This window comes from Caenorhabditis remanei, chromosome I, assembly GCF_010183535.1.
Source record: "Caenorhabditis remanei strain PX506 chromosome I, whole genome shotgun sequence".
Taxonomy (NCBI): Eukaryota; Metazoa; Nematoda; class Chromadorea; order Rhabditida; family Rhabditidae; genus Caenorhabditis; species Caenorhabditis remanei.
Genome location: NC_071328.1, coordinates 10,798,726 through 10,823,823, shown reverse-complemented (window position 1 = coordinate 10,823,823; position 25,098 = coordinate 10,798,726). Strand labels below are relative to the sequence as shown.

The following is a 25,098-nucleotide window of genomic DNA, read 5'->3' as shown; positions in this document are numbered from 1 at the left end:
TCCTTCTTCTTCTCCGTTTTCTTCTTCTTCATCTTCTTCTTCTTCTCTTCTTCACATTTTCTCACTCATTTCTCCCTTTTTTTCAGTCAGATGACGTTAGCTAACAGGGCTAACGGAGACGCAGAGAAATAGACATTTTGGAGAAGGCGTTTGCTCCGCAAGCTCTCTTTTCTGCTTTCCGTCAATATATTTTTACTACACAAATTGGATGGAAGCTGCATTAAATGGATTGGCTGGAACGGTCAAACATTCTGCATCGAAGGAAGCGATTAATGTGGCAAAAGGTACGATTTTGATATCAAAGACGAAGAACTAAAATGTTTTTTTCAGAAACTCTGAAAAGATTCAACGATAAAAAAGATGTTCCAATAGTCCATGTTAGGGAAAAATGCTTGGCAGCTTTCGAACTTGCATTCGATCATGGGAACGAGAAACATTTCCATCATGCAGTCGACGGAGTTCAAGTTCTTCTCCGTGATCAAACATATCATGATACAATAACAGAAGAGACACAAAACAGTCTCCCATCTCAAGTATTACATTCAATGACAGGAATCGATGAATGGAAAAGTCAACTTCAATGCAAATGTATTACGGTAAGAAATGGCAGAGCCACATGGAAATAATCTGAAAATTGTTTAGCTTCTGGTAGAAATGGTATGTAGTAACGAATTGAAAGTTTCAATGAGCGATGTAGAACAATGCGTTCAAGTAAGTTTTGAATAAAAATTCACCACGAAAATTTGAGAATTCAGATCTATAAACGATTATATGGAAAAAGTGAAGAAGAACGAGTTCGAGTTGCCTGTCGAGCTGCCACAACTCAATCTCTTTCTGCATATTTCTCAAATCGATATGCAGCGTGCGAAGCTCAACAAGAAGCAATCGCAGTTTATATGGATGTTGGAAAACTTTTAGAAGAACTTTGTGCAGAAGTTGAACAAATGAGTAGTGCACATGAACAGTGTCTGATTTCACTTGATGCAATTTGTGCTCTTTTGACTTCTTCCAACTTGAGAATTCTCAATCATCAGCCATTTGTTAACTTGTTATGGTAAGTTTTTTAATTCGAATTGATAGGAAAATAAAAAGTTTTAATCTCAGGGAAAAAGTGTGTCCATTAATAATTCTTCTTCTTGGAATACCTCAAAAAGGAATGAGTAGTTCTTCAAAAATGTCTGAAAGTGGCGGAAACGACGAACCAATTGGAGAAGGTCAAATTGATTTCGCACTGGCTCCATCTGTTATCACTAATCCACATACATGGCGTGCCCTTTATCAGTTAGTTGTAACATTCAATCAACCGTTACAACAACGAAATGGATTTTCAGAATTGTTGACCAACTGATTCGACTCATGATAACTGACCCTAGTCTTGCTTCTTCTCTGGAAGCATTATTCCACAAAGCTTTCCTATTTCCCCGATTGGACCAACGATCAGAAGCATTGAAACTGATCAAAAAAATATTGGGAGACGGCTCGAAAATGAGTAAAATTGCTAAAAGTTGTGTGATCACAAAGTCATTATCTCTATGGAGAATGTTGATGACTTGTATTGTTGAATGCACGAATCCACAGCTGGAATTGAGTATTGATTCAGTGAAAACAGTTGTGGCTATGGTGAGTCTTTTGAGAAAAAAACGTAGATGTTGACAGTCAATTCTTTGCAGTTAGACGGAATGAAACAACTAGCAACTCATCGTTTTTTCACTGATGAAGAGAGGAAAATCATTGCGGAAACTTTTGTTTCATTTGAAGATACAATTGTCAATAGTGAGCAAAATAACTCGAATTGTATGCCAGCAAACTGAAATTTCAGGTTTTTCATTGAAATGTTCCGAAAGAGTATCTGAAATATCTACCGTCGACGAGGATAATGAAAATGTGTTTGATCAATCTGGAAGTAGTTCAACAGAGGATCCGATGGCAGCTAAATTGAGAAGACTAGAACAAAAGTTCAGGTGTGCTCCGATTACAACAAGAAGATCGAGTGAATTAGATGAGAGTGTGGGTAAAAGATTTGAATTCCAGGATTAAAATGAGTAAGTTTTCAGAGCGAGAGAAACACAGCAAAACGTTTTGTCCAATCATTTTCGGAAAACTTGGACATAATTGCTTCTCCGAAAAACACACTTTCCATTGATGAAGCGATTTTGCAATTTGCTTCTGATTTTTATGCAAGTAAGATATATTCTGGAGTACTCTCTTTTCCAGTTTTCTTTTTTTCAGACTTCTGTTCAGTACATGCTGACGCCTACAAATCTCGATCCAAGATTCAACAGGAATTCTTGAATACCGACGCTATCTATTTGACAACTTACGCTGCTCTTTCGTATGTCTCCCGCCCTGATACTTACACTTTAGAAGATCTCAAAAAGACAGTTCTCAATTCTGGAAGTGTGGTCCACGTGGCTATTGGATGGCTGGAAAAGGTTTATGATAATCTGAAACTAGCAGATGTTCATGCTGGACAGATAACTCCAACATTGAAAAATGTGATCAATGATTTCGATGGACAAACGAAAGGATTACTGTCAGATGTAGAAAAGTTGAAGAGAATAAAATCGAGAGTAGATGAAGTTGAATGTACTGAAGGTAGGAAAAGTGTTCGGGGACTCGGGATAAATACCTGATTTTCAGAAAGAAACGTGGCTAGATGGATGACAAGTTCTGCATGGCAAATGACTATCGATGTTCTCTCAACTTTTTTGGCAGTGAAAGAAAAAAGAAAGACACGAGAGAAAATAAGGGAAGCGATATCAGTTTCGATATGTGGAATGAGAAATCTTTGTGCCGTTGCACAAGTTTTGGGTAGGTGATTGGAGGTTTCACTCCCTCCGAAGTCAATTTCAGGTTTGGAATCTCGGTGTGGTTGGATATTCGAGCAACTTGTTGAGACTTCCTGTTGCCTCGAAGATCTACGAGACGATGCCATTGCAGCTGATAACGAACAAAAGTCCACGTGCACTTCACGTGAACATCTTCTAGCAATGCAGCTAGTTCTTGATGAAGCTAGAATTGCAATTCATGCATCTTCATGTTGGAAACATATTGTTAGATGCTCAGAATATGTTTGGGAACTGGAGAAGTACATTTATGGAGCTCTTTGCTATGAGAAACCATCTCGTTTGAAGTTTCTTCGAAGGAAAACAGAAGAAAAAGAGGAAGATAAAGAAGAGGTTCGTTTAGCACAACTTTATTCTTCTTTTCGAAATTAAAATTAATCAATTTTGGGTTCGATAAACTAGAAATTTGACATCTCCAATTGCGAAAAATGAGATGGAATCCTTGACAGCTTCTGCTTGAACGTTGAAATCATTTCCCACAACGAAATGCCATTTTTTAGTTTTCTCTACTTCTGAAGATGCTGCTAATGCCTCTTTCAATAGAGCTGCCACTTCCTGAAATCAATTTAAAAACTTATGGAAACGAAATATATTTTTGGAAAACCTGAAAAAACGACTGTTCCGTCTCCACTCCTTTATCAATCATTGCTTGAACAGCCTCTCTCGCCAGCGACAATAACTTCTTCTGCCACGCAGAATCATGATCACTATACAATATTCTTGTCTCCAGATGACGTGGTTTCATCCGTGGGTCTTCTGAACTTGCGGATGAAGTTTTGGAAGAAGAATCCGGCGATTTCCGTTCAGACATTTTGTATGATTTTGAAAATGAATTATTACGATGAATTGCGGGGAAAAGATGAGAAATGAATTGAAGTGATCGAACTGATGAAAAAAGAAAAAGAGAAACGGACACATGGAAACAACACTATTTATTTTTCTTTTTCTGTTTTTCTTTCCAATTTCAATTTGTTTTTACGTGTTGATTCTATCATTTTTCATGTGAACTCTCTTGGTTTTTTATTCGAACCGCCCGAGTTTTTCTGTTTCTCTTTAACTTTCCTTCACTGGCTGTCAGTACGAAATCTACTTGCCCTTGACTACTAACAAACCCCTAACAAAGGTACAGTTTCTAGAATAACCCAACGAACAGTGGGGTCTTCAGCATGAGCAACGACTACGAATACCTCGGAGACAGTCAAATGCCACCACCAATAGCTCCACGTCCACCAACTGACGCTCCACCTGAACTCATCACTGGCCTTCCACACACTCCAGCATTGAAGGCGAACGATGACGTTGATTTGGAATCGAATCGTCCACGTGGAAACAACAATTTGAGCTTCTCCGATGGCTTGAATCCAAAGAGATCGGAACCATCTGTAGCTACAACAAAGACGAGTCGATCGTCAGAAAGTGATGAAGAATCGAAAAAGGAAACAAAAAAGGAGAAAGAAGAGAAGAAACCAGCGAAATGTGGAACTTGTTGGTGTATCTTTGCAGCTGTTACCATCTTTCTTGCTGTTATCTCTCTTCTTGGTCTCGGCGCTTTCTTGATTATGAATATGGATGGGGAGGTTCCAATGTAGGTGTCGTCTTCAGTGAATGTTGTAAAATTCTTCATGTTTTCAGAAGTGAAGCACTGAACGGAACCAACGAAACTTCTACTTCAATGTCTTTCGAAACAACAACCACAGTGTCAGTCATCATTCCAAACAAGATCATACCACTGAATACTTCAACCATACTTCCTCTGGTAGAATCCACAACTCCTTTGGTAATGAAGACTGCTGAAAGCTCTGAAGATGAAGCAACAACAATTTCTTCTGATGGAACATCTACTGAATCGATTGAGACAACAACTATTTCCGTAGATACTCAATCAAAAACTTCACTTGGTGTCCATCCAGTCGATACATCATCATCATCGTCATCATCTAATCTCTCCACTTCCACTACTACAACTGATCTGACTGCTTCGACGGAACCGACACTTGAAGATGCTTTGCCAATCGAAGACGACACTACACAGAGCAACGTCGCCGTTGAAGTTTCCACTCCTTCATCTGCAAAGACCACACCAGTCTCGTCTGATTCCGAGACTACTAAAGATTTGAATGAGCTCTCGACGACTGGCTCTCCCTCTGCTACACTCAACGTCACGAGTACAGAAGCTCCAACTGATGAACTCGCTATTCCTAACTAATATACTAACCCCTTGCTTTTTATTGAATGAATTTTTATTAGTTTGTTGTTTTCTTCAGAATATAATATTTCTGGGCAAAGAATCACAATTTCCAGAAAATTAATTTAACGTACCATGAGAAATATATTGAGCTCTGTAGGTTTCAGAACAATTTATAGTGCTGCCTGTTGAAAAAACTTAGCTCCAGTTTACCAATAAAATAAACTTTCAGAAAACAACAGCAGCCGACAGTTCAATTGAAAATGCTCTCGGTGATGAACCAACTCTCTCTGTTCATTCTCTCAACCGAGCTATTTGTGTTCTGATTGCAAAAGTGGATAGGTAACAATCAGAAGTTCTATTCAAACCAATTCCGAAAATTCCAGATTCTACTCGCAAGTATGTCGAGAACTGTGTCTCCCAGCTCTTCACGATCTCTGCGTGGCAATTGTTTCATCATCGGAAAATCGTGTTTTCTATTCAGCTCAAAAGCATATCCATCTGACTGCACCGGTTTCCTTGCTAACAAGAGTAAGTTATTTGACGGGAAGAATGAGTTCGATTCTTTCTAAATTTCCAGATTTCTGACATAATATCGACACTATCACATCGTCCCCTGATTCATCAGATGTTCATATATCCATTGGTTTCATCTCATTTCGTGAAAGTCTGTCAATGTGATCAAGAGTCTCGTATCGCTGCTTCAGCTCTTGCGGAAGTTGTCACAAGACTTTTGATAACTGAATCACCTGGAATGTCTTTCAATCAAACACTTATTGTGCCCTTTCAGGTTTTGTTCTTGTTTAGGGACAAATAACAAAACAATTATATCTTATTTTCAGACAGCATCTTGTTCTGAAAACTGTTCAGAAGAGACAAAAGAACAGCTTCTCTGTGCCTTGAGTCAATTAGTTTTATCTCAAGCTGACAAAATAGGTTCTGGATGGAAACCACTTTTTGGATCTCTAAAAGCAGTCGGCGCAGCCCGAGATGAGAAAGTTCATTGGTGTGCGATCGATGTGATATCCTCGTATCTTCGAATTGATAGCCCTTCAATTTTGTCTTCGAGTATCCTTGAATGTGTTCCGTGCGTTGTGAATTTACTCCAGAATTCTGATGACTCGTCGGAAATTTCGTCAGCAGCACTTCGACTTTTCCCCAATATTTACTCGCTGATTTTATATCTCTACAGTACTCCACACATTCCAAATTATCACTTGTTGCATCGATCAGATCTAAGGTCGAAGTGTCTGGATACGGTTGAACTGGATCAAGATCCGGTTGCAGTCCCTCATGGTCCATTGCCATGGGATGATAAACAGACGTATGAAATAGCAGCAGTCGAATTATTTCTCACGTTTAGTGAGTGCACTATTCCAACAAAATACAAATCTAAACTCATATTTCAGTGGATCAAATTTGTGGAACACTTCTCACATCCTCGTCAACTACACAGAAGAACCTTCTTGATATGATTGGACGCCTTCTAGTCGATATATCAAATAAGCCGTTGGGAGCAGATAGTGGAGGTGTTTGTATGTCTGCTGTGATACTTCCATATGTCCAAAAATGGATTCGAAGACCTGATGTTGAAGAAGTGAAAATATTGAAACAAGTTATTGGAGCATGTACTCAAACTGTCATTGACATGCTCGAATTGGATAAAAGTGAGTGAGCTCCTTTGCCAAACCTCATTATTTGTTCTATTTCAGTGTCTTCATGGCGAGATCGTTTGCTCCGTGACATATGTTCTTTGATAGTTGAATGTGTTCTTTTCGACAAAACATGTGCTGTTGCTCCCGCATATTTCACTCTAATTGCCAATAACTCTGCTGGTTTTTCCACACAACAATGGAATATTTTCAGTCATTTTCTTGCCACTGCATCGTAATTTTTTCCTTAAGGTTTTTATTGACTTTTTTCCTTTCTTCCAGATCCCAAAGTCTCCGTCACATTCGACTTCTCAACTCATTTTTCGTGCGTAGTTCTACAGATGAGAATGGAGACATTGGGGATGTGACATCTTTCAATCCAGAGAAATTGTCTTTCCGCCAATTGCTGGCGGCGATTCAAGTGTTTTCATCTGAAAAACATGTGAAACAAAAGGAAGAAGAAGAGGATTTGAGTTCTGGAGTTGCGTTAATTATGCTCTCTCATGGAGCAGATACTCATCGGTAGTCTCAGATTTAGAGTTGAATTCAAATAAAGCTAATTATTTTCAGACTAGAAGTCCACTCTATCGTCTCAACTCTCTTCACCCACTGCCTCCTTCTCCAACTCATTGCTTCTCTTCTTCTGTCAGAAGATTCGAATCCAAAACTGAAAGCATCTTTAATTGGGACAGCAACTCCAATTGATCCTCAATTAGATGATTCCATATATCCAATTCTTTATAATATTCTGAATGAGTCTTGTGAGACAAGCCTTGACTTCGATAATCGACCAGCAGTCGGAAGTTTACTCTCCAGAATGCTAGGCTCCTCTCATGCGAACCTTCTGAAAGTACTCGTCAGCTCCAACTTGATCAAGACAATGAGTTTGTTGCGAAGATTCGAGAAAACGAAGTGAGAAAACTGTATTCAGTTTCGATGTTTTATGTTTCATTTTCAGAAAACAAGAACTTCTGGAAGAGACAGCAAAATCAGTCAAGTCAAGAAGTGTTGATTTGAAGAGTGTCGAATTTGAAGTGAGCACGAGAAGGAGTGCTATTGTTTCCAGAGAACATGCGATAACGGTAAGATTTACAGTATGAAAACTAGAAATGGTAATTGGGTTTCAGCAATATCATCTCGTTCCTGTGGAAAATGGAGAAGAAAACGCGTATCGACTTGTTTCTCAAGAGTTTGTGGATGGTGCTTTGAGTGGTTTGTTTTGAAAACTGGCTGAAAGAAAACTTTGAATTTCAGAATATGACAAACATCGGGAGCGACTGAAGCCGTTCATTCCGGACCGTAAGAATCCATTCCAACATGCTATTGAAGATATCGATCCGATTTCAATCAGAAGTAATGATCAGAAAAAAGAAGACTTTGATGAAATTCGTCTAGCAGCCTATCGAGATATCTGTCTCATTCCTCTTCGATATGTGGCTGATAATTTGCTCCGTGAGCATCTTCCAGATTTTCTTCCAGCAGTAACTCAAATAGTTCTTTCATCTCCAGATCTTGCAGTCAGGCAGTTAGCAGTAGATTTCATGTCTAGATTAGCCTAGTTTCTTTCTTTTTCTTTTTTTATATCAGTGTTCATTTCAGCCAAACAACTAGTTTACTTATCGATGCATTTAAGATCAACTCAAAATAAAAATAACAGTTTATTGAGTTCATGTTTTGTACAATCCACAAGAAACCCAATTAGATAAAGAAGCGAAAGAAAAATAAAACTATTATCCAAAATAAAAACCCGCGAAAAATATCTAAATTGATTGAAATGAGGACATGTTCGAATGATAAACTGATAACAAATAACCGATATTTGAGAACAGAAATCAATGGAATGAACGTTTTAAAATTGAGAAACGCAGAGTCAAAGTTATGTCTCTTTCTCTTCTGGTTCGGCAACATCAGGTTCAGCTACAACTGGCTCTGGCTCTTCGTTTTCTGGATTATTCTCTTCCAATTTCCCAACAGGAGACTGAGTAGAAGAAGCTGCAACTGTTGATGGCTCTTTGTTGTGATCATCAACTTCTTTCCCATCTGCTTCTTCAAGTCCTTCTACTTTTTGAGCAGCTGTAGTCGTTGGTGTTGAAACAGAAACTTCTTTCTCCTTCCCATCTTTCACTGGATTAGGCTCGTTTTGACTTTGACTCTCAACTTCTGGAGCAAGTTTCTCATTTTTTGGTGTGAGGTTGTTGAGGCTCATTGAGTTCTTCAGTTCCTCCTTCTCGAATTTAATGCTAAATTGAGAGAAATTGAGTTTCAGAAATATGAGAAAATATCACTTACATTCCGATGGTCTGATTAAGTTGAGTGATCAGTTGGGTTTGAGTGGAGACGAGGGAACTCAAAGCAGTGTTATTTCTCTGAAGCTCTTCAGCCTTCGACTTCAATGCTGTCAGTTCTTCCTGCATTTTTCTGAAAAAAATCTTATGGACTTTGTGTGAAAGTTATGAATAAAAACCCGGTAAAACCTGGGCATTTACTTTTACATCAGAAAAATTTTTCAGAAAAAAATCATACTCACGCGTAGTTATCAGTATTCGACTTTCCATCTTTTTCAAGAGTGTCTACTCTTAATTTCGTATTTCTCAACGAAACCATACACTCATCATTCTTCTTCGTAATATCCTCCAACTGAGTGGATATTGTTTTCTTTTCACTGTTACTTGTCTCCAAATCTGCCATACTTCCTGAAAAAAAACAATTGTTAATTGCATCTAGATTCTTATCTTTTTTGTTCCTCACCAACAAGTTTTCCTTTAGTTAAACTTAATTGGGCAGACAGTTGTCGAACTTCTTCATTTGTTTGAGAAAGAACAGCTCCTTGTGCTTGATAAATGTAGAATGCATAGAAGAATAGAACCTAAAATTGGCTGTTGAAACCTAAAATTCAAAGTTTCAAAGCAATTACCAGACACATAAGAAAAACAAAAAGTGGCCAATTCCTCATTGTTGCCGGTCGATCCGAATGTGAACTGCTTCTGCAAAAAACATGAATCAAAGGATTGTTTAGTCTCTTGCAAAATATCGTTTTCCAATGTTTGCGGAAGGGGAGAGAAGCCACGAAGCCACGGAAAAAGAGAACATCCACATTTGGTTTTCGGTTTTTATGCAAACGAATGGGAAGAGGACACGTGGCAAAAAATGTATAAAAATCGAAAGAACAGAATTGATTTTTGATAGAGATGTATGCTTTGGGAAAGAGGAAAAAAAGATTTTCAGAGGATTATAGTCTATGAGGGATTTGTGAATATGTTTGGGGACAGATGGGATATTTTGGAATCAAAATTCAAACTATACTTCTTTAAAAGTCTTCTTTGTTAATCTGAATTTGACTCTGAAACAACTTTTCAGAAAATAAAATTTCAAAAATTTTGATCTGAAGAAGAAATTATTTTTTCTGTTCCACTTTGTTTGATTTGAGGAATGATTTCATACTATTTTACAAAATTCGAGCTTGTACGAAATGATTTAGTTCTAAATATTTTCAATAACTAAGATCTGAAATGATACGAGATTTCTCGGTTTTGATATCTATGACAGTTTCTTTTTAAATTTGAGTGTTTCAATATTTCTGAGAAAATAAAAAGTGAGAATATCCACTAAGCAAGCCACCGAAAATCCACATATTTTATAGACCAGTCTTATCTTGAAATCTAGATTTTTGACCAATATAAATTTCCGGTGGAATTATTTTTAAAGTTAGAAAAATACGCTTTTGTTTATATTGAAGATTAAATAATCTCTAGAAACCTTAAAAGTTTCTTCGGAAATTAAGAATAGCTTACCGTATGAGAGGTTTTCTGCTGGATGACATGACAGGATACCGGGCCAAAGGATGTCGTTTTCAACGGCGATGATGATGATGATGGCCGTTGATGATACGGGGCGAAAAAGATGGAATTTAGAGTCTCGGAGACTCAGAACGTCCGAAATGTGTTGGAAACTAAACGATGATTGAAATAGTATAAGAAATGGAGAGAGTAAGAAAAAGAAATGAAAGAAGAGAGGAATGCAGAGAGAGAAAGACAAGAGAGACTTCTGCAGAGAAAATTCTCTACAGAAAAGAGAGAAAGAGACTACACACACACAAGACGACACTCGTGTATCACCACCTCTCATCTTTTTCCTATTCTCTTCTTGTCTCTTCTCCTTCATTCCCATCGTCTCCGTCCATCGCCTGTGTTTGTCAGTGTTCGGCCTCCTTTTGCATTGTATTCCCCTGGAATGCGACCTGTTGTCGCTACTACTGCTACTACTCCAAACGGTGCATCTGCCACTGGTAATGATATCAGACAACGTGGAATTGCTCCGGCTCCCTCATTTGTGCCCAACTCGGCGGCTGATGTACATCACAGTTCGGTAGGTTTAGATGAGAAAGAAAAAAGAGAGAGAAGGAGAGAAAAAGTGATTGGATCGGAGGTGATTATTGATTTGAAAGGAATGTTAAATGAAGAAAAACATTTTATTGGTAGAATGATTGATAAGTAGTCGAAGATTAGAGGATTCTGAAATTTTCTTACGAAATTTAGCAAAAACGTTTCCGATGAAACCTAAATGAATGACAAGCAGAAGACCTGAAAATTAAAAAAGTTTTCAAATCCAACTTTTATCAGTATCAGTTTATTGATAGCACTTCCAATTATTTAAAATTAGTTATTTTCTTTTGAGTAGCTGCTCAAAATCGCTTTTCGCTGTCTACTCAACTAAATATTTTAAACCAAAAAAGTTTGCAATACTCGGTACAAGTTAACTTTAGACAAAGATTTATGACACATCAGAGTTTTGACAATTTCAGATTTTCACTTTCTCAAGTCCTTTCGAAAACTCAGTTTCGTTTTGATCCATTCACATAATCTTTTTTTCCTTCGAGTTCAACACCTTCATTCCATTCTTTTTATTCAATTTAAGCGTTGGCGTTCCGAGACAATTCGGAGCCTTTTTTTAATCAGAAAGTGAAAGTTTGCAAATGCGAAATGGCATTTCGATAAGAGATGTTCATCAAATAGTGAAATCACCAGACAGAAAGATAAATTCCATTTGGAAGTTGTTTTAGTCTTTTGAAATCAATGAATCATTCTTTTTACGAGTTCTCCATTTGAAACTTACTTGGTTAACACCTTAAAAAGTACAAACAAACTCATGAAAAGAAAATTGGAATGGAATTTAAAACTCTATTCAGTTGATGCGTGTCCTGCGGAGAAAATATTTCAGCAGGTTTTTTGGAGCACCTGAGCTCCTTTTGTAGTAGCTGTTCTTCGAAGTATTTCCCTTATCATGCTCAAAAACCAAAATGATTTCAGGACATCCGAGTTGGTCGTCATCGAGCGAAACTAGACGAGATTCGGGCATCTCTGAAAGCATACGAACATGAATCAGGACCACCAACGTCTTCGAATCACGTGCTACATGGTTCTCAAACGACACCTTCATCATCTTCTGTCAGCCATTCTGACATCACCAACGACAACACGGAAGTAATGAATTCATCTTCTTCAACTGCTGCGACGACGACGACGACAGTCTCGAGCGGTGTTGTATCACATTCGAATTCTTTTCGAGTGAGTCATTTTTTCAATTTTTTCCACTTTCTTCCAATAAAAAATATTCATATGACATGGGAACGAGAAGAGAAAGAGAAAGGAAGAATAGGAAAAAAAACTTGTCAATTTTCAGACAGAAGGAGGTCCAAAAATGAGGATAGCACCAATGCCACAACGTCATTTAATGATGGAAACAGGCAATGAAATGATATATCGAACAGGGAAAGAAATGATTCGAAATGGAAATATTCCAACCAACTCAACACAACCAACAGTAGAAGAATCAATTCGAATATATCCATCTGGATATCGATATGAAATGCCGACTCCTGCGTATCATATGAATAACAATGCACCTCAATACTCCCCTGGATATGTGAGTTTTCAATAAAAAACTATTAAAAAACTGGGTGTGCCGAGTTCTCTAAAAAAGTTTTTATCTCTGTGTCTTTTGATTTTTCATAGTCTGAATGAAGCGTGATTTTAAAAGCAGTACCAATCTAATAAGAAAATGAGAACCAATAGCTTCGATAATTTTTTTAAACAAAAAAAATTAGAAAATGTTTTTAAAAATATGATATTTTTCTGATATCATTGAGGTTAGAACAAATGTGTTACATGCATTTTTTTGGAAGAAATAGCCGAGGCTTGCTGAAATGATGGTTTCGCCCACGTTTCTCAATTTGCTAGGCCTTTTTTGTTTGTATTTAAGAACCTGCCCAGAAAAAATCTAAACTAAAAATACGTTTCCAGTCCCGACCGCCTCCACCAGCCTACGATGCATCCCCAACGAATACTCGCATGACTCCAGTAGCTGCTGACAACTACCGTACTCACCTGCACATCAAAACCCAACCAGCTCCAAAGATTCAGACGAGTCAAATTCTCCTTCAACACAATAAGAATATGGCGCCACCTCCACCAGGGAAATCCACGATTTCTATCGAGACAATGTAATATTTTAACACTTTTCAAGCAAGAAAAAATTAAATGAATTTCAGAAGCGAAGAACGAAAAGCTGATAACATCCAACGGTTGTATCATACGTCAATGGACAAAAAGACAGCGAGCAGTGTTGTTAGTATCAATGTTGCATCTCCGCATACAGTAAGCAATTCGATTCATTTCAAATATTCGAAACCCAACTTTAAATTTCAGACAAAAGTAAATGTAGGAGACAGTCCTCTTCCAAGTAAATCATTCATAATTGGTCCGAGGTACACAACTGATATCGATCGATCGAAGAATTTTGTGAATTATAAAGATGAGGTTGGTTTCTGAACACTTGAAAATTTCAGAAAAATCGAATAAAAATGTTTGTTCCAGTTGCGACCTGATCCTCGTCTGATTCCATCAACATCAGATGCAAATCATGAAGATTTCCGTCCGATCCTTTTCAAACCATCAAATCTTGATATCACTTTCAAATCCCGCCCACAAGCTCCGCCCCCTCAATACAGTCAACCGAGTGAACCGCCACCGAAACGTGTCAGTTCTCCAATAGATCGTGCACTTCTTGATCCATATTTGAAGAATACAAGAAGAGTTCAACCATGTAAACCGAATATGCTTCGATTTTATATGGAACAACACGTCGAACGTCTTCTTCAACAATATCGAGAAAGAGAGAAACGAATGCGACAGTTACAAAAAGAGATGGCTGCTGCACAGCTTCCGGATATGATGAGAGAGAAAATGTTGGGCATTTTACAGCAAAAAGAGTCGAGATATACGAGATTAAGAAGACAAAAAATGAGTAAAAGTCATTTCACTGTTATCTCTCATATTGGAGTTGGAGCATTCGGAAAAGTATCGTTGGTACGGAAAAAGGATACGGGAAAGGTTTATGCAATGAAGAGTTTGGAGAAGGCGGATGTTATTATGAAACAACAGGTATTTTTTAATTGAGAAAAGATTCATAAAACTTGAATTATGTTTTCAGGCTGCCCACGTGAAAGCAGAAAGAGATATTCTCGCCGAAGCGGATTCTCCTTGGATCGTTCGTCTTTTCTTCTCGTTTCAAGATGATTCTTGTCTCTATTTTATCATGGAATATGTTCCTGGAGGAGATATGATGACTCTGTTGATTCAAAAAGGAATATTCGAAGAACCACTTGCGAGATTCTACATAGCTGAACTCACATGTGCAATCGAATATGTTCATTCCGTTGGGTTTATTCATCGAGATCTGAAACCGGATAATATTTTAATTGATCAACACGGACATATCAAATTAACCGATTTCGGATTATGTACTGGATTGAGATGGACTCATGATAGGAGGTAATGGTTTAGTTTAAATATTTCTGAAAATGTCAAATTTCAAAGCACCTCGAAAAATTATTGAAAAAATAGAAAAACTGAAAAACTTGAACGATTGTTTTCAAATTTTCCATTACGTTAGAACGAGAGTTTTCCAGATATTATGGACCAGAAAACGAACATCAGCGTGTCGATTCATTTTCACTTCCACCAGAAGTTGGAGCCAACGATCGAAGTGCCAAATTACTGAATGTCCGACAACAAACACGCCGAAAAACTGCGCATTCTCTGGTCGGAACTGGAAATTATATGGCACCCGAAGTGATTGCAAAGACAGGACACACGCAGAGTTGTGATTGGTGGTCAACTGGAGTGATTTTGTACGAAATGGTATTCGGAAGAGTCCCATTTCATGATGATGTTCCCGGTGGAACACAACATCGCATCAAGAATTGGAGGCAGTATTTGGATCTCACTTATTGTGGAAATCTTTCGAAAGAGTGTCTCATGATGGTTCAGGTATCATTTATTTCATTTTGAGATAATTCAATTTTTTTGAATTTTCAGCAACTAATTTGTGACGTCTCAACTCGATTAGGATCTCGTGGTGGAGCTGCTCAAGTCAAACAACATCCATGGTTTAAGGGTATTGATTGGGAGAATCTGAGAAAGTTGAGAGCTGAATATATTTATATTCCAAGAGTTGCACATGATGAAGACACTTCTAACTTTGAAACATTTCAAGTGAGTTTTTGGATTTGGTTTGGGAAAAAAATTCCGAATGCGAATAGCCAAAATATTGCTAAACGCTTAGTTTTTTTTTTTTGAACACACTTTTAATCTATCAACCCACAGACACCAGGGTGAACATAGCAGATTTCCATTTCTTCTGGAAGAATAATCCTTCTCGTGGAAACCATTTGACCAAAAGAACAGTGACCAACGCTCATTTTTATTTCCAGGATAATGACCGAACTGACAAACCAAACGTGCGTGGTCTCCACAATCCAGCCTTCTACGAATTCACTTATCGTCATTTCTTTGATACGGATTCCGTTGGGTGCCCATCACTCCGTCCCGCCCGTCGCCGATCACTTCGTCCACTTCTGGAGAATGGTATTTTTGATGAATCAGTTTCTGAAGAAGATTCATCATCTCATATTTAAAAGAAGAGCTTTTTTAGTATCACCCGTTACTCACTTCCTTTTTTAATTTTATTTTTTAACATTCTGTGATGATCTCGTTACGGTTTTGAGAATAAGAAATTCAGTGTTTCTTTTTCTTTTCTCACTCTCATGTCGCCACACTATTTCTTGTTTTCTTTTTTTTTTGCTCAAATAAAGTTTTTTGTTTCTTTATTTTCGAACTGTTCTCTTCTGGTTTTTCGGCTGAAAATGACTGAAACGGAGGTCGGTTAGTTATCAGTAGTTATCAGTAGTCACTGAATATAAATGTGAATCACATGGAAAGTGAACAGGTGATAAACAAGAAACATATGGTTTTTGTGTGGTTTGATTCAATTTTATTTTCGGTGTTTTATTGCCTCATGGCATTCGAAACTTTCATTTTTCGTTTAAAACAGTGATATTTTGGGTTAAAATTTTTATTTCTTATGACAGTAGGAGAAGTTTTTATGGAGTTTCTTCAAGGATTAAAAAAATAAAATTTGGAAATATGGCTTAGTCTTCGAAGGACTGGTTGTGAATTTGTTATTTTGCAGCTTTCAGTTCGAATAGAAAACTTCAAGATCTTGTGGAATATTGTCCCACATTCATAATTTTTGTAAAATATATAGAACAAGTCTAGAACTACCTTTTCTTAGTTACCATAGTTTTCGTACGGGACCTATCCCAGAGAGTTATTCAAATCAACAGACATTTGATAAATTTATTTATAGACCAATTATCATTTTCCTGCTCTTAAAATCTATTAAAACTTCTTATTCGCAGAAGAAAACTAATGCCAAGAACGAGGCAACTCAACTTGAACAGAGTTTTTCTTATCACTAGAAAAAATAATTTTCATTTTCGAACCGCCGGAAACTCTTCTTCTGATAAAAAGCATTTCTTAAGAATCGAATAAAACTATGGAAAAAGATCCCACGATTTTTCCTCTTAGAACTCTCTCACACTTATAACTTCTTCCAAGAAGTAAACCAACTGCTCACACGAATGTTCCATTCAATTATCCTCTTGTTGACTTTATTTATTTTTCAATCCATTCATCTTTTCACTCATTCCGGCACCCAACAAATCACTGTGCCACGTCATTTCAGGAGACATGTGGTGTCTTGTGGCATCATCTAAAAACACATGTCCTTCTTCCCCCTTCTCCTTCTAATTTCCTTCAATTTTTGCTCCGTTCTAAATATTTTTCCACCAGGCAGAACAAGAAAAAAAGACAATTCTCTTATCTTCTTTGAGTTCTTTTTTGCAGGAAAAAACCACCTGACCTCATAAAAATGTCACATTTTCTGTTCCGAGAGTTTCCCTGTGTGTCTTGAATTGTATTTGAGTTATTTGTAGATTCATTTATCAATTATCCGTGTCCTTTCCTTCTTCTTTTTCTCTTCTCTCCTTTCACTTCCGAACATTTCTCTGTCAGTTTGTGTACTTAAATCATCATGTTGACATTCTTTTTCTCAAACATTTCAATGCCACACGAGTTAAAACTTCTGTTTCATTTTGTTACAGAAAATGAGTCGCCAATCAATTTTGAAACTGTTTTGTTTCGCTTTTCTCAATTATAAAAACTCACACTGTTTCAAAAATTAGCTTTTTTGTGTCTTTTTTGAAGTTGAAAATATTTTTGCTCAAACCAAAAATGTTGAATTCTTTCCACAAAAAGGTATTCCCCAACTCATTCTCTCTTCATATTTTGATAATCAGAAATGCATGGAATCTCTCCTATCTCTCTAAATCTCTTTTCATCTTATTCTCTCTTTCACTTAAAAAACTACTGCTATCCCAGGTGAGAATTCAGCTACTAGAACTGCTACTGCAGTTGGACGGGGGGACTAAATCGGTTTATCTTTTGGCTTATTTCCGTTTTATGCCTCACGCCCCAATAATGTAATCTGCTGCCATCATCTCGTTATTCCTTTCTCTTTTATGCCACTTTAGCCAACGAAACTATACCCATAACTTATGTTTCAGCTCATTTATGTTCATATTGCAAGATTAAAAAAAAAAGAAATCTGTGATTTCCGATTATTAACTTGCATTTTTTGTGCGTGTACAAATTCTGTTTATGGTTTTCTCACGGAATATATGTGTGAGAAGAGTCGATGAATTTTTTCTGTTCTCTTTTATTCTTGGCATTCTTGACATTCTGTTAACTTTTTTGGTTGACTTGAGAAGTATTTGATATGATATTCCTTGATTTGAAAAGTCTATCTTTAGAACGGGAACTGAGTTACTGTATGGTATCTGATCCAGAGTTGGAAATTTCAGCTCGAATTCCCTAGTATAATTTAGAATCGTGCTCCCGCAAGTTTGCGATTCGAATGCTGTTGAAACTGTGTTTTCGATTTTTTTTTCGAAGTCGGTTTGTTAAGAAGATCATGCAAGAATCCACTACCAAAATGAAGGTCTAAAAATGCAAAGTCCCTTTTCTATGGAACTCATGGTGCTCTGACTCATCTATATTCTTCTTCCTCTTCTCAATAGATTATTTGATTCTTTACAATATCTTTTCTACTCCTCTTCTTCTTTTTTTTCTACAATCGTACAATCGTGTTATTAGATTTTATTAGTTTTCTCCCCTTCGTTTCCTTTATTTTTTGCTCATCACCACTACAAAATGTGAAACAAAAAGAGATGTGTAATAAGACGGGCTGTACTGTTTCATTTTCATTGATCAAATTTTGTCAAACTTTCTCGATTTGTTTCGTTCAAATATTGACTTTCTTTCTCACTGAGAAATCTAATCGGTAAATTAATTTTCTCGTGATTTCACTTATATCTTTCTCTTCTTTTTTGTGGCTTATAGCATATTTGTTGCATAATTGAATCTGAGATATTTGAAATCCCAAAAAAGAAAAGGAAAAAGAAAAGAGAGTCACGCAATTCAGAGAATTATTCACATTCATTTGCACCGAAAATGTTCGAAATTTCGAAAATTGTTTTTCGGTCACTCTACTGACATTTGCAGAATTACTCTATGTTGTCGAGTTTTAAAAACTTTTGGAGCTCGTTAAAGTTTTTCTTCCTTTTTTTTGCAAAATAGATCTTGCTGTCATTTTTTTTTGTAAATTGGAAGATATGATTCTATAAATAATTATAATACAATTTCTGGAAATTGAGGTCCGAAACTTTTGTTTTTCTGAAAATGTTCACGGAATTAAAGATTGTTTTCAATTTTTGTCTGACTTGCAGAACGGATCATGAACACTTTTTTTGTAGTTCAAAACTTTTTTCTTTAAGGTTTCATTAGACCGTCGCACCCCGTTGAAATGAAAAAGGAGATGAGAGGGACTTACTTTATCTCTCTAGGAATTCTATGTGCAAATGTTGTGAACTACAAAAATATTTTTTCATGTTTTCTAGGCTTATCTTCTTTCAGTATCTTGATAATAACTCAAATTATACTTCTCCGCCCTTCTCACATATTGCATTCCACCTACCTGATATCTTCCTATTCCATTCGTATATACTGTTCCTCCCATTTTCCGTTCCACATAATCTCGGAATCTGTCATGCCTATTCATTTCCAACTGATCCAGCATTCAGCTGTTTTTTCGTTCCTTGCAGCATAGACATAGAGACGAAAACCAAATTGAATCGTAGAGAAGATACTAGCGTGAAACGAATCATTGTATAATGGGCCGCCCGTTCTTGCAAACTTCTCGCCGGGACTAGCCGGACGGCGTGCGGGCGGTTTGTTGTCCTTCTTCTTCTTCTACTTTTCTTCTATTCTATCATCATCTAAACAAGGCTTTCGACGCCTTCTATGGCAACAACACGCGTTTCTTATCTTCTTTTTTTCTCAAAATCTCTTTAAAGAATGTTTAGAAATGCGCGGGTTCTCTCTCTCTCTTTCACTCTTCCCCATCATTTCGTTTTGTTTCAATTCGAATTCGATTTGACACTTTTTATACCACGCCCTAGATGCCTATACCAAATTAACTCCCCCCAATTTGTCTTTTTTTTGTCTTCTTCTCTCCCCCACGAATATCATAAAAAAGCGGAAGGATATTGGATAAACAAAAACACATTTCCACAGTAATCAAGTAGGAATGAGAGTGAGAAAAGAGAAGGTGACAACATTAAGTTTTCACTTTTCTCTGTTTTTATTTGTTTCTTCTTCTCGGCGTCTCTAAGGTATTCGAAAGTATCTGAAGAGGTTTACTCAGGTGATCAGTGCAAAATTCAAGTGGACGCCTTTGCTGATTTTGCAAGTGTTCGTTTGATTTATTTCTGATTCCGGTTTCCATTATTATCAATCTAGTTTGCAATTTTCACTGAACTCTATCAAAAAGATACCTAATTATAGAGTAACGTTATGAAAAATGTTAGCTTTGAAAGAGATTCGGGCCTCTCAAAAATTTACCGATTTGAACATCTTATCACATCCATAATATTGCTTTTTAAACTTTGGTACATTTGTTGTCCCTTTCTCAATACATCCATCAAAGTTATTTTTTTCGAGATGCAGTTTTCTCCGTCATCCTCAACCGGAGCACTTGTGTTCCTATCCGATTACAAATTTCCCATTTTTTGAAACATGCTGCAAAACCAATTCCAATCTATTGCAACCCCAAATGGAGCACTCCCTTTTCTTTTCAATTTTCCATTTGGCTCCTCTTCTTTTTTTTGAGTTTCCCTCATTTCCGCCTAGAACTTCATTAGATTTTTTTTTCCAAAAAAAAGCGCCCATTCGTTTTGAAATTGGGAATAGATTCGACTAATCAAGTTTCTCAATTTCCTTTTCTCTTCTCCCCTCTATCCATCAATTCTTTTCTTTTTTCGTCTTCTTCGAATTCTCTCCGAATGAACTCTAACCGGATGTCAGAAGTCGAATAGGTCAAACATGAAAGTGTCGCAATGCTCATTTCATATTTGGTTTCTTCTATTCCTAAAAAGTGTTTTATACATTGAAAATCAGTGGTAGCAGAAGAAGAGAAAAACGAGAGAGCGGGGTAAAGTGCATTAGGTTGGAAAAACGGAGAAAAACGGAGGGTGCAAATAAATAGAATTGTGAGAGCAACAAGACGGGAAACAACCCGGTTCGATTGCAAAAACGTTTGATGTCTATTTCTCTTTTCTTTTACACTTTTTTTGGATCTATTACTAGTGATGGTGAAATTCATTGCACTGAGAGAATCGGCAATTTGAGAACGCATCTCTCCCAATTTCTACAAATAGGACCATAGACACTTTCGATTCCAAGTATCCGACTGATTTCAACAATAAAAAAAGGATCAATATTCGTGTGGGCGCAGACTTTTTAAGTGCCCAAACGGTGTGGAACTGGGATCAAATTGTAACTTCGTCGATTTTGAAATGGAATCATCGGCGTCAAAAGTGTTTATGGCCCAATTTATTTTATGGAGCTCACGGGAGCCCCTCAGCCTTTGAATAAAAAGCAATGGTTTTAGATATAATCAACTTCATTCAAAACTACATCCTCCCCACTCCCACATATTTCAGAAGTCACACAAAAGATGTTTCAACTTTAAAACCTTCTCTCTTCTCCCATTTCAACCACATCATGATCATTTCTGTGATGATTTTGAATGTGTTCTTTTTCTTTTCTAACACCCTTCTATCCTCTTTCTTTTCCATTCGTCATCACAAGCCTATTACACTTCTCGCCCCTTCCCCGGATATCAGTTTGCACCAGTAGTTTTCTATTCTCTCTCCCTCTCTCTTCCCTCACTCATCCACACAATATCTTTTCAATAGGACACAGGTATTTATTTTTTGTCAAATTCTTTCAAAATGTTCTCACCCTTTTCCTCGTTTCCTCTTCCTCGACAATGTCTACCAGTTCCTGTTCTGTTTCATCCACGAACGGTTTTTCAATATGTCTGTGTCTCTCAAAGGTACCACAATATATCTCCGAATTTCCCGTAAAATTTCTCGCAAACTTTCCGATTCGTTTCATTTTCAATTTGTTTCATTAACCACCGCCTTCGTTCGAATCGTTCCAATTTGAAATTCATTTTTGATTTGTTGGTTTTTCTTTTTTCATTTTTTCATTTTATATGCTTATTCAACTGCTGATTATTCAAACTATTCTTTGAAATGTATTATTCATTTTTATCCTGTATCTTCAATTTTGCTTTGAAAATAGGTTGAGAAAGTACTCAGATTTATTTTACTTCCAATTGTATCCTGACAGACCTTTCATTTTGTATTTCATACAGTATACCCAAGTATCCTTCCCTTCTCAATTTCATAATTACTCTCAGTTTCATCATCCGTTCTTTATCTTCTGAGCTAACCTATGTGATATCTGACATATCTCTCTCATCCTCTCTCCACCTCCTCATCCAATTGTTGTGTATTCTCTCAATGACAAACATGACAAAATAGAAAAGATAGAACTTTCTTCCGGATGACACTTTTCTACTTTTCTTCTCATTTTTCTCGTGTCAAATACTTCTCCGAACAACATATTTTTTGACCATTTCAAGTCATTCCAATTGTTTTTTGATGACTAATTGCAACATGTTTCTTGGTAGATCGAGTAGTGGTAAAACGAAAAAATGAAGAGAAAAAAGAGAAAACAGAAGAAGAAAAGGAAGAGAAGGCCGTTTCGTTTCGATCACCACTCCGTTTTTTCTCTGTTTTCTCTCTCGACTACCTGACTTTTCAGGGTGATTCCTTTGTTCTAAAATAGAGATGAAACACTTCATCAACTGGCGGAAAACTTATTTTTATGTTCTATTTTGTTTTTTTTTCATTCATGTTATTTTAGTCGCTGTTTGATTTGAAAAAAACGAAAGAAGATTAGTTTTAGGATTACGGTAATTTCAGTCTGGTTGGAATAGTTTCAGGAAAACTTTTCTATTAAGCTCTAGGATATTTAACCGATCAAAAACACACGAAGAAACCAACTCAATAACAAGGGTTTTGACAGAAACGATGCATTTCTTAGAATAGGAGATCAAAAACAGTTCAGATGGAATTCCACTGAAAATGGTCATTTACTGTCACATGTTCAAACAGAATAGACGATTAGTGTCTTTGGAATGTTTCATTTGAAGTTCAAGATTTCATAAGTTGTCGAAACTTTTGAAAGTTCAGTACCTCATCTAGGCATTGAAGGTTTTTCACTTATCTACAGTAACTTTGAAAAAGAACGTTTTTTTGGAAGTTTTTAGTTGAAAGCAAAAACTTTTACAGTGTGTCACGAAGTCACTATTTGACTGATTATGATAACTCAACATCTGGAGATATAAATATCTAGATGTTTTCTACAGTTCCTATTAAAAGTTGAATCAACCAAATCTTTAATTTACTTGTTTCTGACTTCCCATCATCGAAATTCATTCCGATTCGGTTTCGATCAAAAAGAAACGAAATAATAACTGAAATTAACACAGTGATTATTGAATGTGTACATGTCATCAATGTATACCAATATATCTTATTTTCTCTCATTTATTATCACTCTTTTATCAATTCGAATCGCGATTAACCCCGTTTCAATTATCACTCATAATCAGTATCACCTTCTTCTCTATCTCTTCTCTCTATTAATTTCATTCCTTCTCTCCTGAATTCTTAAATCGTTCCCTTTTTTACTTATTCAATTGACCGCCCGTGCCATCTCATAAATATCTTCTTTCATCTCATCGAAAGAGAGAGACAAAGAGCTCGAAAGTTGTTGTAATCAGTATTTTCTCTGCGTCTCTTCATCTCATACACTCTCTAATTGATATTGCTCTTCTTCTTCTTCTTTTCTCATTTTACTTCTTCTTTTCTCAACCAACCACAAATCCCATTTGTTGCCCTTCCACCTTCTGTTCCTGTCATCTCTTTATATCTGCGTCTCTTCATTGGATCCCGATCTTTTTCCTCTTTCCCTCTCTAAATACTCTTTTTTTGTCATCTGGAACACTCCTCATCACTGGCAGCCGTTTATTTACTGCCCTCTGGATTGCATGCACTTTCCCATTCTTTTTGGTTTTATTCGTTTCTTTCACACATTTTCCTTTTTTGATGGATTCAGATGTATTCCCCATCTGTTCGCTTATTAGAAACGCATCATACTGTAGTTTTTTTCTTTCAATGTTACATTCGTCTACTTTTCTTTCTTATTAGAAGTTTGTATTATGCTTCCAATTTTTAATGGTTTTTTTCCTCATATTCTTCTGTTTCTCATATCGTCGTCATTCTGAGAATTCTATTTCAAACTTTATAATTTCTGCAAATTAATTTCCCAAATTTCTATTTATTGCTCTCATTGAATCTTACGAAAGATCGTTTTACTAGAAGTTTCCATCCGACAAGATCACTCATTACTTTTGAAATTGACACCATTCACTTCTAATTTTCACTGTTTCTTCCTTTTGTTTTTTAAAAACTCGTACTACTCATTCATTTTTTTAAAGTTCTGTTTTTTCTTGAAGTACATTTCTTCACTAAACTTTCTTTGTTCGTCTTGTTTTTTCTCTCTGAGCTTTTGATCAATATTATACTGTCCAATTTTATTGTTTTTCCTTGTTTTTCAGATATCCAAATTTTTTTGGTATCTAAGCCAACCCTTACTAATTCTACTATTACCCTTCCACAATAAATTCTCAAAAATGTATAATTTGTTTGACCTCATTCTAGATTGTGAACTATCGCTTGTAAATTTTTCGATGAATTAATTATCGTTTTTCTTCGAGTGATCTCTTTCTGAAAACAGTTATATTCCATTTGCATTGTGTAATCGCATTACTTTTTGCTTGGTTCTGTGAAAAATCATTTCTACCGTAATCCCGAACATTCGAAAACACTATTTCCTGCATCTTTAAGCTTCTTCTATTGTCTTGGCATTGCTTAGCACCGTTAATAATCTTTTAGAAAATTGAAATCCTACTCAGCCGTTTATTATTAATCAAAAATACCTCCAATTTTTCCGTTCTAATCAATATTGTTTTTCCAATATTTTCTACCTTTAAATCAATTTTTGTCGTTCCATAACAATATCCGTTTCACTGACCGCAACATAAAATGACACTGTATTGACACAGCTTTTCTTCTTTCGTTTTCCTAGTTTTTCCTCCCATTTTATTCATTTTCTCAACTGCGAACCCTCCTGCTCGAATTATTTATTTCCTTTTGCTTTTTTTATCTATATATATATATATATATATATCTGTTAAAACTTCGAATGCTTCCACTCTCTTCTCATAAGCAACTAAAATTCTCATTTGCAGGTTATATGAGTGATAACCCGACGCGCCAAAATCCTCCCAGCCGAACAGGTATGTAATCGTTTCTTCTCTTTTCATCAATAATTTATGATTTTGATACCATAAATAAAGAATGCAATCAATCATTATCTTAAGACAAATGTCATCAAAATGTGTTTGATTTCTCTAGTGGTTGAAAACCGGAAAACAACACGAAAATTGAGAAAGAAATATTGAAAGCGACAAATATGAGTGA

The 25,098-nt window shown here is 36.4% G+C and overlaps 7 protein-coding genes across 7 annotated transcripts in view; 5 read left to right on the top strand and 2 right to left on the bottom strand.

Moving 5' to 3' along the window:
* Positions 1 to 208: 208 nt before the first annotated feature.
* GCK72_002342 (uncharacterized protein) lies at positions 209 to 3,218 on the top strand (the record flags this gene model as incomplete). Its single annotated transcript, XM_053723382.1, has 12 exons — positions 209 to 284; positions 331 to 596; positions 643 to 711; positions 756 to 1,054; positions 1,105 to 1,281; positions 1,332 to 1,620; positions 1,671 to 1,773; positions 1,820 to 2,007; positions 2,055 to 2,181; positions 2,230 to 2,595; positions 2,641 to 2,811; positions 2,854 to 3,218. The coding sequence occupies 12 exons, from the start codon at positions 209 to 211 to the stop codon at positions 3,216 to 3,218; spliced, it is 2,496 nt and encodes an 831-aa protein (XP_053592027.1).
* A 6-nt stretch (positions 3,219 to 3,224) lies between these two features.
* On the bottom strand, positions 3,225 to 3,657 carry GCK72_002341 (uncharacterized protein; the record flags this gene model as incomplete). Its single annotated transcript, XM_053723381.1, has 2 exons — positions 3,225 to 3,401; positions 3,451 to 3,657. 2 exons carry the CDS (start codon positions 3,655 to 3,657, stop codon positions 3,225 to 3,227), a joined length of 384 nt encoding a protein of 127 aa, XP_053592026.1.
* Positions 3,658 to 4,012: 355 nt separating this feature from the next.
* GCK72_002340 (uncharacterized protein) lies at positions 4,013 to 5,052 on the top strand (the record flags this gene model as incomplete). Its single annotated transcript, XM_053723380.1, has 2 exons — positions 4,013 to 4,431; positions 4,479 to 5,052. The coding sequence occupies 2 exons, from the start codon at positions 4,013 to 4,015 to the stop codon at positions 5,050 to 5,052; spliced, it is 993 nt and encodes a 330-aa protein (XP_053592025.1).
* Positions 5,053 to 5,166: 114 nt separating this feature from the next.
* Positions 5,167 to 8,242, top strand: GCK72_002339 (uncharacterized protein; the record flags this gene model as incomplete). The annotated part of the gene is made up of 12 exons (XM_053723379.1): positions 5,167 to 5,187; positions 5,264 to 5,373; positions 5,418 to 5,562; positions 5,612 to 5,821; positions 5,874 to 6,393; positions 6,441 to 6,698; positions 6,744 to 6,918; positions 6,966 to 7,205; positions 7,254 to 7,595; positions 7,642 to 7,765; positions 7,811 to 7,895; positions 7,938 to 8,242. The coding sequence occupies 12 exons, from the start codon at positions 5,167 to 5,169 to the stop codon at positions 8,240 to 8,242; spliced, it is 2,535 nt and encodes an 844-aa protein (XP_053592024.1).
* Positions 8,243 to 8,559: 317 nt separating this feature from the next.
* Positions 8,560 to 9,636, bottom strand: GCK72_002338 (uncharacterized protein; the record flags this gene model as incomplete). Its single annotated transcript, XM_003112088.2, has 5 exons — positions 8,560 to 8,923; positions 8,973 to 9,101; positions 9,211 to 9,376; positions 9,432 to 9,549; positions 9,598 to 9,636. 5 exons carry the CDS (start codon positions 9,634 to 9,636, stop codon positions 8,560 to 8,562), a joined length of 816 nt encoding a protein of 271 aa, XP_003112136.2.
* A 1,277-nt stretch (positions 9,637 to 10,913) lies between these two features.
* GCK72_002337 (uncharacterized protein) lies at positions 10,914 to 15,657 on the top strand (the record flags this gene model as incomplete). The annotated part of the gene is made up of 11 exons (XM_053723378.1): positions 10,914 to 11,048; positions 11,990 to 12,247; positions 12,363 to 12,605; positions 12,983 to 13,182; positions 13,231 to 13,336; positions 13,388 to 13,498; positions 13,556 to 14,122; positions 14,172 to 14,512; positions 14,650 to 15,010; positions 15,059 to 15,235; positions 15,454 to 15,657. 11 exons carry the CDS (start codon positions 10,914 to 10,916, stop codon positions 15,655 to 15,657), a joined length of 2,703 nt encoding a protein of 900 aa, XP_053592023.1.
* A 9,214-nt stretch (positions 15,658 to 24,871) lies between these two features.
* The window catches only part of GCK72_002336 (uncharacterized protein), a gene marked incomplete at both ends in the record, with an annotated part of 1,693 nt that continues 1,466 nt past the window's right edge, over positions 24,872 to 25,098 (top strand). Inside the window, one exon of the mRNA XM_053723377.1 lies at positions 24,872 to 24,914. Within this exon, the coding sequence (XP_053592022.1) occupies positions 24,872 to 24,914 (43 nt within the window). The remainder of the gene's footprint in view (positions 24,915 to 25,098) is intronic.